Source organism: Pseudophryne corroboree, chromosome 6, assembly GCF_028390025.1.
Source record: "Pseudophryne corroboree isolate aPseCor3 chromosome 6, aPseCor3.hap2, whole genome shotgun sequence".
Classification (NCBI taxonomy): domain Eukaryota; kingdom Metazoa; phylum Chordata; class Amphibia; order Anura; family Myobatrachidae; genus Pseudophryne; species Pseudophryne corroboree.
This window is the reverse complement of record NC_086449.1, coordinates 696,481,318-696,501,023: the sequence shown is the minus strand read 5'-3', so window position 1 is coordinate 696,501,023 and position 19,706 is coordinate 696,481,318. Positions and strand designations below refer to the sequence as shown.

General features: G+C 46.4%; 1 protein-coding gene across 1 annotated transcript in view; it reads right to left on the bottom strand.

Annotated features, from left to right (window-relative positions):
- Window positions 1–19,706, bottom strand: part of LOC134933252 (RUN and FYVE domain-containing protein 1-like) — a 180,436-nt gene that overhangs the window by 9,958 nt on the left and 150,772 nt on the right. The window contains exon 17 of the mRNA XM_063928320.1: window positions 12,996–13,073. Coding sequence (XP_063784390.1) covers window positions 12,996–13,073 — 78 coding nt within the window. The remainder of the gene's footprint in view (window positions 1–12,995; window positions 13,074–19,706) is intronic.

Genomic DNA, 19,706 nt, shown 5'->3' with positions numbered 1-19,706 from the left:
TAATGTTTTGCAGTTACATCCTTCCTGGCCTTGATCAGGGTAGGGATGACTTCATCTGGAATGCCTTTTTCCTTCAGGATCCGGCGTTCAACCGCCATGCCGTCAAACGCAGCCGCGGTAAGTCTTGGAACAGACAAGGTCCCTGCTGGAGCAGGTCCTTCCTTAGAGGTAGAGGCCACGGGTCCTCCGTGAGCATCTCTTGCAGCTCCGGGTACCAAGTTCTTCTTGGCCAATCCGGAGCCACGAGTATCGTTCTTACTCCTCTCCTTCTTATGATTCTCAGTACTTTTGGTATGAGAGGAAGAGGAGGGAACACATATACCGACTGGAACACCCACGGAGTTACCAGAGCGTCCACCGCTATTGCCTGAGGGTCCCTTGACCTGGCGCAATATCTGTCCAGTTTCTTGTTGAGACGGGACGCCATCATGTCCACCTTTGGTTTTTCCCAACGGTTTACAATCACTTGGAAGACTTCTGGATGAAGTCCCCACTCCCCCGGGTGGAGGTCGTGTCTGCTGAGGAAGTCTGCTTCCCAGTTGTCCACTCCCGGAATGAACACTGCTGACAGTGCTATCACATGATTTTCCGCCCAGCGGAGAATCCTTGCAGCTTCTGCCATTGCCCTCCTGCTTCTTGTGCCGCCCTGTCTGTTTACGTGGGCGACAGCCGTGATGTTGTCCGACTGGATCAATACCGGTTGACCCTGAAGCAGAGGCCTTGCTTGACTTAGGGCATTGTAAATGGCCCTTAGCTCTAGGATATTTATGTGAAGAGACGTTTCCATGCTTGACCACAAGCCCTGGAAATTTCTTCCCTGTGTGACTGCTCCCCAGCCTCTCAGGCTGGCATCCGTGGTTACCAGCATCCAATCCTGAATGCCGAATCTGCGGCCCTCTAGAAGATGAGCCTTCTGTAACCACCACAGGAGAGATACCCTTGTCCTTGGAGATAGGGTTATCCGCTGATGCATCTGAAGATGCGATCCGGACCATTTGTCCAGCAGATCCCACTGAAAAGTTCTTGCATGGAATCTTCCGAATGGAATCGCTTCGTAAGAAGCCACCATTTTTCCCAGGACTCTCGTGCACTGATGCACTGACACTTGTCCTGGTTTTAGGAGGTTCCTGACTAGCTCGGATAACTCCCTGGCCTTCTCCTCCGGGAGAAACACCTTTTTCTGGACTGTGTCCAGAATCATCCCTAGGAACAGTAGACGTGTTGTTGGAATCAGCTGTGATTTTGGGATATTTAGAATCCACCCGTGCTGACGTAGCACTACCTGAGATAGTGCTACTCCGACCTCTAACTGTTCCCTGGACCTTGCCCTTATCAGGAGATCGTCCAAGTAAGGGATAATTAATACGCCTTTTCTTCGAAGAAGAATCATCATTTCGGCCATTACCTTGGTAAAGACCCGTGGTGCCGTGGACAATCCAAACGGCAGCGTCTGAAACTGATAATGACAGTTTATCACAAGGTTCGCTATCACTGCTCTGAGTGACTCCATCTTGAATTTGAACCTTTTTATGTAAGTGTTCAAAGATTTTAGATTTAAAATTGGTCTCACCGAGCCGTCCGGCTTCGGTACCACAAACAGCGTGGAATAATACCCCTTTCCCTGTTGTAGGAGGGGTACCTTGATTATCACCTGCTGGGAATACAGCTTGTGAATAGCTTCCAATACTGCCTCCCTGTCGGAGGGAGACGTTGGTAGAGCAGACTTCAGGAACCGGCGAGGGGGAGACGTCTCGAATTCCAATTTGTACCCCTGTGATACTACCTGCATGATCCAGGGGTCCACTTCCGAGTGAGCCCACTGCGCGCTGAAATTCTTGAGACGGCCCCCCACCGTGCCCGAGTCTGCTTGCAGAGCCCCAGCGTCATGCTGAGGACTTGGCAGAAGCGGGGGAGGGCTTCTGCTCCTGGGAAGAGGCTGCATGGTGCAGTCTTTTTCCCCTTCCTCTGCCCCGGGGCAGGAACGAGCGGCCTTTTTCCCTCTTGCCCTTATAGGGACGAAAGGACTGGGTTTGAAAAGACGGTGTCTTTTTCTGCTGAGAGGTGACCTGGGGTAAAAAGGTGGATTTTCCAGCCGTTGCTGTGGCCACCAGGTCCGATAGACCGACCCCAAATAACTCCTCCCCTTTATACGGCAATACTTCCATATGTCGTTTGGAATCCGCATCACCTGACCACTGTCGCGTCCATAACGTTCTTCTGGCAGAAATGGACATCGCACTTACTCTAGATGCCAGGGTGCAAATATCCCTCTGTGCATCTCGCATATATAGTAATGCATCCTTTAAATGCTCTATAGTTAATAATATACTGTCCCTATCCAGGGTATCAATATTTTCAGTCAGGGAATCCGGCCAAGCAACTCCAGCGCTGCACATCCAGGCTGAGGCGATCGCTGGTCGCAGTATAACACCGGTATGTGTGTATATACCTTTTAAGATATTTTCCAGCCTTCTATCAGCTGGTTCCTTGAGAGCGGCCGTATCAGGAGACGGTAACGCCACTTGTTTTGATAAGCGTGTGAGCGCCTTATCTACCCTAGGGGGTGTTTCCCAACGTGCCCTAACCTCTGGCGGGAAAGGGTATAGTGCCAATAATTTATTAGAAATCAGCAGTTTTTTATCGGGGGAAACCCACGCTTTATCACACACCTCATTTAATTCATCTGACTCAGGAAAAACCACTGGTAGTTTTTTCACACCCCACATAATACCCTTTTTTGTGGTACTTGTAGTGTCAGAAATGTTCAATGCCTCCTTCATTGCCGTGATCATGTAACGTGTGGCCCTACTGGACATTACGTTTGTCTCGTCACCGTCGACACTGGATTCAGTATCCGTGTCAGGGTCTGTGTCGACCATCTGAGGTAACGGGCGTTTTAACGCCCCTGACGGTGTCTGAGACGCCTGAACAGGCACTAATTGATTTGTCGGCTGTCTCATGTCGTCAACAGTTTTTTGCAAAGTGCTGACATTGTCACGTAATTCTTTAATTACTACCATCCAGTCAGGTGTCGACTCCCTAGGGGGTGACATCACTAACACAGGCAATTGCTCTGCTTCCACATCATTTTCCTCCTCATACATGTCGACACAATCGTACCGACACCCAGCACACACACAGGGAATGCTCTGATAGAGGACAGGACCCCACTAGCCCTTTGGGGAGACAGAGGGAGAGTTTGCCAGCACACACCAGAGCGCTATATATATACAGGGATAACCTTATATAAGTGTTACTCCCTGTTATAGCTGCTGTATTTATATATTAGCTGCCAATAGTGCCCCCCCTCTCTGTTTTACCCTGTTTCTGTAGTGCAGGACTGCAGGGGAGAGTCAGGGAGCCGTCCTTCCAGCGGAGCTGTGAAAGAAAATGGCGCTTGTGTGCATCACGGCGGCCTTTTCTCCCGCTTTTTTCAGGAAACTGGCAGGGGATAAATGCATCCATATAGCCCAGGAGCTATATGTGATGCATTTTATTTAGCCATATAAGGTTTTTATATCATTTTTATTGCGTCTCAGGGCGCTCCCCCCCAGCGCCCTGCACCCTCAGTGACCGGAGTGTGAAGTGTGCTGAGAGCAATGGCGCACAGCTGCAGTGCTGTGCGCTACCTTATTTGAAGACAGGAACGTCTTCTGCCGCCGCTTTCTCCGGACCTCTTCGCTCTTCTGGCTCTGTAAGGGGGCCGGCGGCGCGGCTCCGGGACCCATCCAGGCTGAACCTGTGATCGTCCCTCTGGAGCTAATGTCCAGTAGCCAAGAAGCCCAATCCACTCTGCAGTCAGGTGAGTTCGCTTCTTCTCCCCTTAGTCCCACGATGCAGTGAGCCTGTTGCCAGCAGGACTCACTGAAAATAAAAAACCTATTTAAACTTTTACTTCTAAGCAGCTCAGGAGAGCCACCTAGCTTGCACCCTTCTCGTTCGGGCACAAAAATCTTAACTGAGGCTTGGAGGAGGGTCATAGGGGGAGGAGCCAGTGCACACCAGCTAGTCTAAAGCTTTTACTTTTTGTGCCCAGTCTCCTGCGGAGCCGCTATTCTCCATGGTCCTTACGGAGTTCCCAGCATCCACTAGGACGTCAGAGAAAATAGATTTTCAGGCATCCCTCCACACGCTTATCTGTCGGTTCCTTCAGTGAAGTGACAATGGTGACAGGCAGAGTGGATGACACCACTAGGCGGATGACATGAGAATCCACAGTCGGCGGATTTTCCCTCTTGTTACATAACTCTACAGGGAGAGGATAGCGAGCCAAGGCCCGTTTAGACAGAGGGAATATCTTCCCAGGATTAGACCAGGGTTCCTGCCTGATGTCCACCAAATGGTCAGAATGGGGTAATAGATTTTTAAACACCTTCTTCCATTTAAACATATCAGTTTTCTTAGCCACAGTAGTGGAATCCTCATCATCACTGATTTGTAGGATCTGCTTAATAGCAACCACTAGAGCAGGGACATCAATTTGCAATTGAGAATACTCGTCAGAAACACCTGAGTCAGTGTCTGACAGGACCGTATGTTCCCCCTCCTCTTTAGATGAAACATCCGAGAGATTTGCGATTGTGAGGAGGAAGCAGCCCGCTTAGATGACCCAGAGACACGGGAGTGATCTGGAGTAGATTTTTCTCTGACCAAGGATTGATTTAATTACTGCAACTGGTTAGACATATTTTCTGCCCAAGGCAGACTAACCATAAAGACAATTTATGGCTGTAGTGGCACAGGTGGTCCCATAGGGGGCGTAAGGCATTCCACCAGATTACCTAGTAGGTTTGTGAATGCAGCCCAGGGTGGCTCCTGATTGGTTACAGGAGCTGCGGACTGACTGGGAGATGTATGACACACAGTACACAGACCATCATACAAAACTTCCTACTCCGGTAAATCTCTGGCGCATGCTATGCATGATGCAGGAGCGTCCACAGACTTACTGCCCTTCTTGTTAGACATTGTACACAAGTGCACCAACAGAGCGGTTTAGTACGATAAAGCCAGACAGAGTATAATACCTGCGAATAAATCCGTTAGTATGTGACTGAATACACAGTACAAAACATCTGTGAATGAATCCGGTATTATGTGACTGAGTACACAGTAGAATACACATAATGGGTAAATACTATGACAACTATATATATGACCCAGACGCACCTAGTTCCTTAGGGTACAGAATATAGTGATAGATATATCTGGGAAACATTGAAAGTGAAACCAAACAGCAGACACAGGCACACACAGTCACAGGCAATGCAGATAATTATTATGACAATAAAACTGCACTGTACTAGTATATGTACATTATATATATATATATATATATATATATATATATATCCATGTGTATATAATGGCACTCACTGTCCTTTTAATGACCACCGGGGTGCCCTCCTTCCATAGTATAGCAAGTGATGGTCCTCTGGGATGGATTACTGCTCCTCTCCTCTATGTATAAAGAACCAGGCGGCACTCCACGGGTTTAAATAAGTGAAAAATGTATTCAAAATAAATCAAGCAATGACAAGCATAGTGGACACCAACGTCCTCCTGGGGCCGGGAGCCGCGTCTCGCAGCGGTGAACGTCATCACGCCCGCTACGTCCAACCGGAAGTGCTGCGAGACGCGGATCCCGGCCCCAGGAGGACGCCGGCATGGAGGGGTGGCAGTCTTACACATACACCCTTTAAAAGGTAAGGAAATACAACTGTAATGTTAGTTGGTTTTTGTTTTGTTTTTCACTACACAGCGTAGCACCTTGACAAAAACGCCCAGGAGGCGTTGAAACGTTGGTGTCCACTATGCTTGTCATTGCTTGATTTATTTTGTATACATTTTTCACTTATTTAAACCCGTGGAGTGCCGCCTGGTTCTTTATACATAGAGGAGAGGAGCAGTAATCCATCCCAGAGGACCATCACTTGCTATATATATATATATATATATATAGATAGATAGATAGATAGATATATATATATATAGAGAGAGAGAGAGAGAGAGACAGATAACACAGCGTGGTCCTAGACCGGAGGTATATATCAGAATACTTGTACAATATATCCTGTAAGAGGTACACTCTTTCTTAACTAACACTGTCTGTATAAAGACATGTAGAATACTCAAGTGTTTGTAAAGTCACAGCGCTGTATACAGGGGATCAGTATGAAATATCTACAATCAAAATTCCGACGGTCAAAATCCCGACAACGAATGACCGATGGTCAAAATCCCGACAACTTCAAAATACTGACAAGGTCAAAATACCGACATTTAAAATATCCACAAGGTCAAAATACTGACATTTAAAATGTAGACAGGTCAAAAAGTCGACACAAGTTTTTCATTATTTTTGGTGTGTATATCGACATGGACACCGTATAAGTGTACCGCTGCACTTGGCACGCTATTATATTCCCCCTCCAGGTCCACTGGGATGGTCAAGTATGAACAAGTCAGTTTCAATAAACAAAAATCATGAAAAACTCATGTCGACTTTTTGACCTGTCGACATGTTAAATGTCTGTATTTTGACCATGTCTGGATTTTGGTTGTAGGTAAACTGACTGCATCCCGTATACAGGTGGCTATACAAGGGAGACCTTGCCCTGCAGTCCCGGAGACCAGCCGCAGCTATGCTTAGAAGATGGCGCCTAGCGTCTCAGTCAGGGAGTGAGGGTGAGTGTGAGGCAGCTCCAGGGCAGGAAAATCTGCAGTATATGGAGCCCTGGGCTGGGGGAGGGGCTACAGGTCAAGCGTCACCTCCCCTATGCTGGACTTTCACCCCGGGCACTGTGAGTCTTATTTAATGGGGTGTTAGTACACCCAACCTGTACTCAATACGCCCCGGTGGTCTAGTGGGGTCCCTACTCGGTAACAGTGTCCACGCCAGCGGCGCGGTCAGTCTCCCTACACTGTGACAGGAACGCGATTTAATGGCGGGTCCCACCTGGGGGACCCTCTTACCTCCTCCCTGTAGCAGCCACGTGAACCAGGAGAACGTCTGTGACCGTGTGCCTAAAGCCGGAGCGTCTCCGCTGCAAGACGCCACTTGGGAGGTGATGGAGCCGCAGCACTGAATGTCACACTGACATATCAGTGCTGCAGCCCTCGATGTCTTCTTAGAAAGCTTTTCAGGACTGCCCAGTGCAGCCTCCCTCTTAAGTGACCTGCTGCAGGCACCAACTCGAAACTGAGCTCACAGTGCTTGGAGGCAGGGTTAAGAGGAGGCCCCAATGCATCCTGGGACAGCCTAAAGCTTTAGTTTAGCCTGTTGGTGCCTCTGAATCAAGAGCCACTCTACACCCCGATGTTTCCCTGTGGACCACAATGTACCCTGCTGCAGAAATTATATCTGTAAACACATTTTAGTCATTCTTTCCAAATTGAAGATCCAAAAGAATTGTTCTGTTTCTGGATAAAAAAAGTTGTCCTGTGCATGTGGATTGCTGTGACTAGCTGTACAGTCTCCTGTTTTGCTTTTTACAGGTATTAGAAATTAGTAATGTTCTCCTGTTTATCTATAAGAGTGACCTATTAAAGAAAAGTGCTATAGAGTATAAACAAAGGTATCATTATGAATAAAATGACTAACTTTCTTTAACACTACTGTCCTCTAGTGGCTAAAGTCATAACTAACTCTGTAATGTATCCAACTTTGCACTATATTTCAGTATACTCAGCTCTACATAGTAACATAGTTGGTGAGGTTGAAAAAAGACCAGTAGTCAATCGAGTTCAACCTAAATTATATTATAATCCCTATTCTATTCTGGTTAAAGAATATATCCTCAGAAATCTTTTTCCGTTAGAAAATGTATCTAACCTATTTTTAAACGCATTGACCGAGTCCGCCATTACAACCTTCTCTGGCAGTGAATTCCATATTCGTATTGCCCTTACAGTGAAGAATCCCTTCCTGCGCTAAGTACGACATTTCCTCTCCTCAAGCCTTAGTGGGTGTCCGCACGCATTGTGTAGAGGTCTCTTAATAAACAAATCAACGCATATTGCCCCTTTATATATTTGTAAATATGAATCATATCTCCTCTTAGTCATTTCATTTCTAGTATAAACATATCTAACCGAGAAAGCCTCTCCTCGTAGTCCAGTGTCTCCAACCCCTTAATCAATTTGGTAGCCCGCCTCTGAACATTTTCAAGTTCTAACATGTCTCTTTTATAGTGTGGTGCCCAGAACTGTACACAATACTCAAGATGCAGTCGCACCAATGATTTATACAGTGGCAGGATTACACTCTCATCCCTTGACTCAATTCCCCTTTTAATGTATGCTAACACCTTATTTGCCTTTGTTGATGCACTTTGCCATTAAGTACTGCTGCATAATCTACTATCAATAAACACCCCCATACTCTTTTCTAATACCATTTCCCCTATATTTTCCCCATTTAATTGGTAATTTGCATGTTTATTTTTAGTCCCAAAGTAAATAACTTTACATTTTTCCACATTAAACCTCAAACTCCATTTCGTTGCCCAAACTTCCAGTTTAAATAAATCGCTCTGAAGAGACTCCACATCCACATCTGACTTGATTACTCTACATATTTTAGTATCATCTGCAAAAAATGGACACTGTGCTTTCTAGTCCTTCTCCTAGATTATTTATAAATATGTTAAACAATAGTGGCCCCAGCACAGAACCCTGCGGTATTCCACTGATAACTTTAGCCCAGGTAGAAAACATCCCATTAACCACCACACGCTGTTCCCTGTTATCAAGCCAATTACTCACCCATGTACAAATAGTTTCCTATACCAAGCTCCCTTAATTTGAAAATCAGCCTCCTGTGATGCACTGTGTTGAAAGGGTTTGCAAAATCCAGATAGACCACATCTACCGCGTTACCCTGGTCAAGGTTGTCGCTTACTTTCTCATAGAAGCTAATCAAATTGGTTTGACATGACCAAGTTTTCACAAAACCATGCTGGTTCTTATTAATAGCATGGGAGTTCTCCAAGTACTCCTGTATGCTATCCCTTAGTATACTTTACAAAAGTTTCCCCACTATTGATGTCAGACTAACCGGTCTATAGTTACCAGGATAGAGTTTAATGCCCTTTTTAAATATTGAGACTACCCTCTGCTATATGTCAGTCCTTTAGTATCATGACTGATGTAAGTGAATCAGTGAAAATCTGATACAGTGGCCTTTCTATTTCAGAGTTTAGCTCCATCAGGACCCTAGGATAAAGTCCATCTGGACCAGGTGATTTATTGGTCTTAATTTTTTTTAATCGCTCAAAGACTACTCCCTCGGACAGATAAGTATTAAGCAACAAGCCTTTAACATTACTATTATTATTGTTACTCACTAATCCCACCATCTGGTCCTCTCTAGTAAACACTGATGAAAAAAATGTGTTCAATATTTCAGCTTTTTCTTTATCATTTATCAAGAATCCCAGTTCACTTTTTAATGGTCCTATAGTCTCTTTTTTTAGCCTCTTACCATTTATGTACTTAAATAATTGTTTAGGGTTTGTTTTACTCTACTTAGCGATTTGCTTTTCATTTTCTATTTTAGTGGCTCTGATTTCCTTTTTGCATTTATTGTTACATTCCTTGTAGTACTGGAATGACTCCACCTTCTCATCTGATTTAAAAGCTTTGAATGCTAGCCTCTTTTTATCCATTTCTTCCTTTAACTCTTTCTTAAGCCACATTGGTTTGAATTTAATACTCTTAGTTTTACTGCCCATGAGGATGCACTTATGGGTATATTTGTCTAGCATCAATTTAAAAACATCCCACATTTCAGCAGTGTTCTTTCCCTGAAACAAAGTTTCCCAATCTATGGGGGTAATTCAAATCTGATGGCTGGGCTGCTAATTTTGCTGTCCTGCGATTAGCCGCCGCCTCTGGGGGGAGTGTAAAGTCGCCATGCAAGTGTGCGATCGCATGTGTACACCAAGCTGTGAAAATCCACTTTGTGCAGTCTGTGCGCGACCCAGGACTTAATCCTCCAGTGCAATGAGAACAGGCTGATCAGGGCCGGAGCTGACGTCAGACACCCTCCCTGAAAACGCTTGGGCACGCCTGCGTTTTCCCTGACTCTCCCTGTAAACAGTCAGTTGCCACCCACAAATGGCCTCCTGTCAATCACCTTGTGAACGCCCGTGCAATCGGATTTTTCGCATCATCCCGTCGCCGAGCAGCGATGCACGCTGTTGTTGTCCGACACGCGTGCGCATTGCAGTGCATACGCAGTTAGGACCCGATAGCCCGCTGTTTAAAAACGTACATCAGTGATCAGATCTGATTATCCCCTATGTCCTTTAGTGCGTGTTTCAGCCTGTTAAAATTAGCTTTTTTAAAGTTAAGAGTCTTAGTTGAACACTTAGGATGCTGCTTTTGAAAACTAAATGTTGAATGTGATCATATTATGATCACTGTTACCCAAGGTCTCGCCTACTGTGGTATTTGCTATTATCTCTACGTTGTCAGTTAGTACTAGGTCCAGTACAGTCCTTACTCTGGCTGGTTCTTCAACTATTTGCTACAAGTAGTTATCTTTTAGCATATTTAAGAACCTTTTACCTTTAGCTGTATCACATAATTCGCTGGCCCAATTTATGTACGGATAATTAAAATCACCAATGATTAGGACCTACCCCAGTCCTGTAGCTTTTTCGATTTGCATCAAAAGTTGCGCTTCCTCAGTCACACTAATATCAGGCGGTTTATAACATGTCCCTATTAAAAGCATTTTTGTACAATTCCTTCCCATAGAAATTTCAACCCATAATGTCTCTACAATATCTCCAGTTCACTCGTAAATAACCTCCTTTAAGTATGGTTTTAGAAATGGTTTGACATAAAGAAATACACCATCCCTTCTTTTAATAGCCCTGTCTCTCCTAAAAAGAGTATAACCCTCTAAGTTAGCTGCCCAAACGTGAGAATCATCCCACCATGTCTCCGTGATACCTATCAAATCATACTGTTCCTTCATTACAAGCATTTCTAATTCCCCCATTTTGCCTGAAAGGCTTCTTGCGTTTGCAAGCATATACTTTAGGTTAGTAATACCCTTATCCATTTGTCTATTCATTGGTATCCTTTCAAATCTTAATTTAGCTTCCCTGATTTTCCAATTCTAGTTGTTCTTCCCCTCCCCCCTTTCTGCACCCCCATTATACCTAAAACCTCCCTAATAGCTCTTTATCGTTAAGACAAGTAAGTTCAGTTTGAAAAAAATGTAAGAGTTATCCTAAACCATTCTGTTTAAAGGGATCAAGCACAGACTGCATTATGGAGCATTGGGGCAGATGCATTAAGCATTAAATGATAAAGCAGTGATAAGTGGATGGTGATAACGCACCAGTCAGTCATTATGGGTTTGAAAAATTACAGTTTGGCTGGTGCGTTATCACCTTCCACTTATAACTGCTTTATCACATCTTTATCCCTTCTCCAGGCGGGATACGGTCATTAGGTCGACACCACTTACGTCGACAGTCATTAGGTTGACCACTATTGGTCGACATACACTATGTTGACAGGGTCACTAGGCCAACATGGTCATTAGGTCGACAGTTCAAAAGGTCGACATGAGTTTTTCCAATTTTTGGACTTTTTCATACTTTACGATCCACGTGGACTACGATTGGGAACGGTAACCTGTGCCGAGCGAAGCGAGCCATGCGAGGGGACACAGTGCACTAATTGGGGTTCCCGGTCACTTTACAAAGAAAACATAAAAAAACTCATGTCGACCTTTTGACCTGTCGACCTAGTATGTCGACCTAGTGACCCTGTCGACCTAATGCATGACCAATAGTGGTCGACCTAAGTTGTGTCAACCCAACGACCCATACCCCTCCAGGCTTAATACATCTGCCCCCTTATGTGCAAAGTGTGATTAGGTTTGAAACGGACCAAACAGAAACACAGGTTATAAGATAGATAATTTGTATAGGAGGTGACAGCTAACAAACACTTAAATCGATAGTAAGAAAGACGGTGTGGTTATGGTAAAAGTACCAGCACTGGAAAACTTTCGTCATACAAGGATTATACCATGGGTTGGGTATGATAGGTCAACAGTCAGAATGTAGACCAGTGATTCCCAAGCTCGGTCCTCAAGGACCCCTAACACTTCACGTTTTCCAGACCTCCTCACAGTATCAGTGAAATAATTAGCTTCACCTGTGGGTCTTTTAAACCATGTCAGTGAGTAATGACTACACCTGTGCTCCTGCTAGGTGACCTGTAAATCATGAACTGTTGGGTGTCCTTGAGAACAGAGATTGGGAACAACTGAAGCAGACAGTGATGATATGTCAACATGTTATAATGGCGACATATTGCCCTGGTGGCCCAGCGGTCACTTACGTTCTACTGACCGTTGAGGCAGCTCCAGCAGAGTCCTTCGGTTCCCGGCTGTCATGTGACAGCCACTTCCAGGTCAGATCCCTGATCTACCAGTATTCCTGTATTTCTCTGCTATCCCTAAACTCTATCTCTCCCTCTAGTGCCTAACTACAATGTCCCCCACAGTCTAATCCTAACCCTCCCACAAGCAGCCTAATCCAAAAATTGATATTCTCATATTTCACAAGCCAATATTCTGCCTGTCGACATTTTAATGTTGACTTTGTAAATGTCGACTATTTGACTACATCCCTTAAGCCATAAACTGTGTGCATATCCCTTTTCCTTTACCACGTTTGGAAAATCATGCCTCTCCACAGTCCCAATTTTGGCATGAGAGGCTGGGGGCAGACCAGCATCTTGGGGAGCGTACCAGTTTGTGGAGAAGAGTGAGCGGATCTTTATTTCAAATTCAAATTTTTTTTTATTGCAGTGAATTGCATGCAGCATCCTCACGCATTTCTCCAAATACATTTCTGCTGAATGGCTACGAAACTTTTGAGATACAAAGGCTTATGCAAGAGCTTGCAAAACTCAGACATGGGGACCTGATCCGACTGCATACTCAAGGAACAATATATTTTTACCTTTCGCCTGGAAATGGAGAATTCTTTGTTACACTGTTTGCACCCACGTGCTTCATCATCCTTCAGCCATGAATGACCCTTAAAATAAATAAATAAATAAATTAATTAATTAATAAATAGATAGATACATACACTGATGTTGATATGATCACTTTTGGTCATTAAAATAGGAATTTAATACTTACCGGTAATTCCTTTTCTCGTAGTCTCGTAGAACCATGGGGTATAGATCGGGTCCACTGGAGCCTGGCACTTTAAAAACCTTTAGTGTGCGTATGTGTGTGCTGGCTCATCCCCTCTATGCCCCTCCTACCAGACTCAGTCTAGGAAACTGTGCCCGAGGAGACGCACATACCACGAGAGAAGAAAACAGGTACAACAGCGGTGAGGCACTAAGCCAACACACAACCATAACCAAAAGGAGGGCTCTAACCAGAACAGAGGATAGCAACACCAACCTAACCAGGATAGCACAGCTATCACAACAACATAAAGGGACCGCAACGGTGGGCTAACCAAATACTTACTCAGGTAAGCAGGAATCGAAGCACTGAGGCGGGCGCCCAGTATCCACTACGGACTATGAGAAAAGGAATTACCGGTAGGAATTAAATTCCTATTTTTTCTTACGTCCTAGTGGATACTGGGGAACTGTACTTTAGTACAATGGGGAAGTCCCAAAGCTCCCAAATGTGTGGGAGAGTGTTCAAAAGTGTTCAAACCAGACCAAGTAGCAGCTCGGCACAACTGTAAGGCTGAGACACCCCAGGCAGCCACCCATGAAGAGCCCACAGACTTCATCGAGCTGGCCTGAATAGACGTCGGCAAAGGCAGAGCTGCCGAAGTAGAAGCCTGTTGAATGGTCAACCTGAGCCAATGAGCAATTGTTTGCTTTGAAGCCAGACGACCAATCTTGGTGGCATCATAAAGGACAAACAGCGAATAATGATGATGAGCCGTCCTCTTGACATAAATCTTCAGAGCCCTCACCACATCCAAGGACTCTGGCCCAATGGAAGCGTCAGACAACACCGGAACCACAATGGGTTGATTCACATGATAAGATGAAACCACTTTTGGCAAAAACTGAGGTCGGGTCCTGAGTTCTGCCCTGTCTTCATGAAAAATCAAATAAGGGCTCCTACAGGATCAGAGACACGTCTGGCAGACGCCAATGCTAATAACATCACTGCCTTCCAGGTGAGAAATTTTAACTCCACCCTGTGTAAGAGTTCAAACCAGTCCGACTGAAGAAAGGACAGAACCACTTTGAGATCCCACGGAACCGTGGGAGGGACGAACGGCAGTTGCATATGAAGAACTCCTTTTAGGAAAGTTTGTACTACCGGCAACATAGCAAGCTGTTTCTGGAAGAAAATAAGGGAGGGCCGAAATCTGGACTTGGAGCCTAAACGTAGGCCCATATCCACTCCCTCTTGCAGGAAAAGCAGAAAACAACCAATTCTAAATTCCATGGGAGAAACCTTTCTACTTTCACACCAGGAAACATACTTTTTCCAGATACGATGATAATGTTTTGACGTAACCATCTTCCTGGCCTGGGCCATGGTGGAAATAACCTGGAAGGAAAGACCTTTTCTTGCTAGAATATCCCTCTCAACTTCCAAGCCATCAAACGTAGCCGCTGTAAGTCTGGATAGACGAACGGACCTTGTTGAAGAAGATCCTTTTGGAGCGGCAGAGGCCAGGGATCCACCAGAGCCATGGTTAGGAGATTCGAGTACCCAGCCAGTCGAGGCCAATCCGGGGCAATGAGAATTGCTTGAACGCTTTCCCTTCTTAGTCTTTTTAGAACCCTTGGGATGAGCGGTAGAGGATGGAACAGGTACACAAACTGGTACGTCCATGGTATCGTCAGCACGTCCACTGCTACAGCCTGCGGATCCCTCGTTCTGGAACAGTAACAGCATAGCTTCTTGTTGAGACGAGAAGCCATCAGATCTATCTGCGGACAGCTCCACCGGTGAATTAACTGTTGAAACTCCTGGGGATGTAGGCCCCATTCCCCCGGGTGGAGGTCGTGCCTGCTGAGGAAGTCTACTTCCCAGTTGTCCACTCCTGGGATGAATATGGCTGAGATCGCCCCTGCATTGGCCTCCGCCCAGAAGAGGATTTTTGACACTTCGTGCATCGCCGCTCTGCTTCTTGTTCCCCCTTGTCGGTTTATGTACGCCACCACCGTGGCATTGTCCGATTGAACCTGGATCGCCTGATCCTTCAGGAGATGGGAAGCTTGCAGAAGAGCATTGTAAATTGCCCTGAGTTCCAGGACATTTAATCGGCAGAGCAGATTCCTGATTTGACCATATCCCCCTGGAACTGGGCCCCTTGGGTCACAGCCCACCAACCCCGGGAGGCTGGATTCCGTTGTCTGTAGAATCCAAGAGTGGATATTGAAATTCCTGCCTTCTACCATGTGAGGAACTTGTAGCCACCATAATAGAGAAATTTGGGCTTTTGGAGAGAAGGTCACTTCCTGATGCATATGAAGGTGAGAAGCTGACTATTTGTCCAGCAGATCCAGCTGAAATGGCCGGGTATGAAATCTGCCATAGTGGATTGCCTCGTAAGCAGCAACCATCCTGCCCAGCAAGCGGATGCAAAGATGTATGATACCTTGAGAGGACGGAGGACCAAGCGGACCATAGCCTGGATATCCAAGGCCTTGTCCATCAGGAGAAACACCTTTTGAGACACTGTATCATTCCCAGTACCTGAAGACGTTGGGTCGGTTACAGGTGAGACTTCTGAAAATTTAGGATCCACTCATGATCCGTAAGCAGGCGAGTCGTCAGATCGATGCTGTGCAGTAGACGCTCCCTGGACATAGCTTTTATCAGGAGATCATCCAAGAAGGGGACAATGTTGACTCCCATCATGCGCAGTTGTAGCATCATCTCCGTCATGACTTTCGTGAAGACCCTCGGAGCTGTGGACAGTTCAAAGGCCAAGGCCTTAAACTGGAAATGGTTGTCCAGGATGGCGAACCTGAGGTAAGCCTGATGAGGGGGCCACCTGGGAATGTGTAGGTAAGCATCCTTGACATCTAGAGATACCAGGAATTCCCCCTCCTCCAGACCGGACACCACGGCCCGCAGAGATTCCATCTTGAATTTGAAAACCTGCAGATAACGGATTTAGAGACTTCTTGTTTAAGATGGGTCGCATCAAACAGTCTGGTTTTGGAACAACAAAAATACTGGAGTAAAAACCCCTGTTGTGTAACGGAGGAGGTACTGGAACCACCACCCCTGTCCGCAAAAGTTTTTGAATAGCCTCTTGCAAGGTAACTTTTGCAGCGGGAAAAACTGGGAAGGCCGATTTGAAAAATCTGTGAGAAGGAAGTGCCTGGAATTCCAGTCGGTATCCCTGGGAAATGAGGTCCCTCACCCAAGGATCCCAGCAGGACTTTGCCCACACGTGGGCGAAGTGTTGAAGGCGATGTCACGTCTGAGGATTCTTGTTGATCCGGATTTGGGGAAGATGATTCTGGTGCACTTGGATCTCTGAATAACAAACGAGCGGGACGGATGAAGGTCTTGCGCATTTATTACTTGGAATAGTTTAACAGAGTTCGCCAAAGACAGTTGAATAGAGATACTACTGTAGGTTAGCGGGTGGCTGAGGATACCGGAACCGTGACCCAGTACTTTAAGGAGAAATTCCGAAGGCTGGTTACTGCGGCGTCCAGAATAGATAGCTGGGTAGGACACGGGAACAGAGTTGGCAGTCTGCGTAAGGCTATATCAGGAGGCTTGGGTAATTTGCTGTAACAAGAACCTGACAATGGAGATGCTGCGGGAGCACAGAGAACTAGCTTCACAGATACTGTGCAAGACCGTTGCACTGGCAAATTCACTCCTCCAGGCCTTCCTGTCTTATAACAGCTGCTCAGAGCTAATTGCCCACAGGGAAGTGATAAATAGGTGAAGTGTGGGCAAGACAGGCTTTTTGCCCACATCCAAGATGGCCACCGGGAACACAGCCCAGCCTGTTCACAGAAGCCCTGGCTCCACAGCAGCACTGCTAACCCCTGCCGGAGGAACATGCTGCCAGTCTGCTGAGCTGCCAACCAGTGCCCCTGCCTGTCCTCCCAGCACACCCTGCCCGACGCCAGCAGCCCGCACCTCCGCCAGCTGTACCTCTCAAAGGGACCGGACAGGTAAAAGCCGGCTCCTCTGCACAGTCTCCCGCCGGACCGTGACAGGCGAGCACCCACATAAAGTCGCTTTGTTGCTGGGGACAACCGTCACGCAGAAGGCTTAGTGGCAGGGGATCCGGTGGTCTGGTCCAGGGATGCAGCAGTTGCAGGTTTATGGGACTTACCACGAGATCCTCTCGGAGTGGTGGAGACTCCCCGGCCCCTGTCTTGGAACCTTGCCACACAAAAGGACTGCAAGGAGGGTCCTGTTTAAGAACGTCAAGCAGGTGGCGCAGCCGACGCCAGATAGGTAGACTTACCTACCGTTGCCTGGGAGATCCAATTATTTAATTCGTCCCCAAACAAGGCATCACCTGTAAAGGAAAGATTTTCTACACCCCTTTTGGAATACGCGTCCGCTGACCATTGATGTAACCACAGAGCTCTGCGTGTCGAATCAGCCATAGCAGTAATGCGGCCATTTATCTTACAGAATTCCTTAATAGCATTGCTCATAAAATTTGCAGCATCCTCTATGTGTTGCAGCAGAGTAATGACCTCATCCTGGGGCAGTGTCTCTAATCCATTAATAATATTATCAGACTACTGCCCTGGAAATCCACCCAGAAACTCTTGTGGGGTGCTGTGCTACGCCTGCTGCCATATATATTGCCTTGAGAGTGTTCTCAATTTTACGGTTAGTAGGGTCTTTAAGGGATATAGCCCCAGCCAACGGCAGTACCAATTTCTTATGCAGTCTGGACACAGACGTATCGACTGACGGGGGGTTTTCCCATACCATCCTATCCTCAGCTGGGAGGGGAAAAGTAGATAAAAACCTCTGAGGAATTTTAAATTACTTGTCAGGGTTTACCCATGCCTCCCTGGCCAGGGAGTTTAATTCCTTAGTCACAGGAAAAGCGGCTGAGGTTTTGGGTCTAACATTAAAGTACAACTCCTCATCTGGTTCTGCCTCCTGATCTGTGAACAACCTCTCTTACAGCATAAATGAGGGCCTCCACACCAGGGGACAGAGAGCTGTACTCATCCATATCATCATCATCATCATCCACATCAGGCTGATCAGAATCAGATTGGAGCACACGTGGCAGTGAGCATTTATGTGAAACCAACAGAGTGGGCTGAGAAGCCTTTCTGGTATCTGCTGCTCAATAAACTGTTTTAACACCTGTCTCTCCTTTTTAGCTGCAGCTAATTCTGAAATTACATTCTGAATCATGCTTTTAAAATTATCTAGCCAGTCAGGTGCCTGTAAACTGAGCACTGTTCACACATGAGGGACCCCGCTGAAGAAGGGGTAGAGTTACAAGCAGCACACATAACCATGTCAACAGACATATTTACACAACTGTAATACAGTGCAGCTCACTGAAAAACACCTCCACACAGACCCTAGAGAGCCCCTGGAGTGACACAGGGAAATGGAGACCAGCACCCAAAACACAGCAGCGCAGTGTGTGAAATTATGTGTATAACCTTATAGATGTGCAGCAGCGCTACCGCTGGTGTGCTCCTCCCCTGCTATGACCCCCTGGTACCAGTACAGAGTCTGCAACAGTGTGGGTCCATGGAGGAGCAGCATGCATGCAGCCTTGATGATCTGCAGTTGCAGGAAATGGCGCCTTCCGGCCTCTGGTCTCGCTCTCCGGGAAGCCCCACCACTTGTAATGGTGCGCGGTTCCATTAATGTTTATACTGGCTGATTTCAATATAAAACAGTACACACAAAGCCTAATTGATAGTGAGCAATGCAGAGTATGAGCCCTGAGCCAGTGTAGTCCGCGACGGTCACCGCAGCTCGTGGCCTGTGACCGCCGTGTGACATGTTGCCAAAACGCACCGGGGACACGCTAACCGGGACCCCGGTGTTAACACTCACCGCACCTTGGCATCTGTGGTGGCGGCTAGCTGCTGGAGTGGGCACACACAGTATTGGTGTGTGAAACAGCACCTCAGGAGCTCAGTGTCCTGTCAGCTGGGATTACAAACCATTATCCCGCAGGAGGTTGGTTCAGTCCCCCCTCTAAGTCCCACGAAGCAGGTAGATTGGTTGCCAACCAGTACTACCTGAAAATAAATAACTAAAATTGAAAAAAAGGATTTTAATTACCTACCAGTAAATACTTTTCTCGTGGTCCGTAGAGGATACTGGGGTCCATTTAGTACCATGGGGGGTATAGACAGGTCCACTAGGAGCCATGGGCACTTTAAGAATTTGATAGTGTGGGCTGGCTCCTCCCTCTATGACCCTCCTACCAGACTCAGTCTAGAAAACTGTGCCCGAGGAGACGGACATACTTTGAGAGAAGGCTAGATAAGGATAGTGGTGAGATTCCGAACCAGCACACACAACAAGAGGAAAGCCAAGCTAACCAAACTTGAAACAGGAACAGCAATGGCTGAACCAACATTACTTAACCAAGTAACAGTGCAGGAAGAACAAAGCACTGGGCGGGCGCCCAGTATCATCTACGGACTAAGAGAAAAGGATTTACCGGTAGGTAATTAAAATCATATTTTCTCTTACG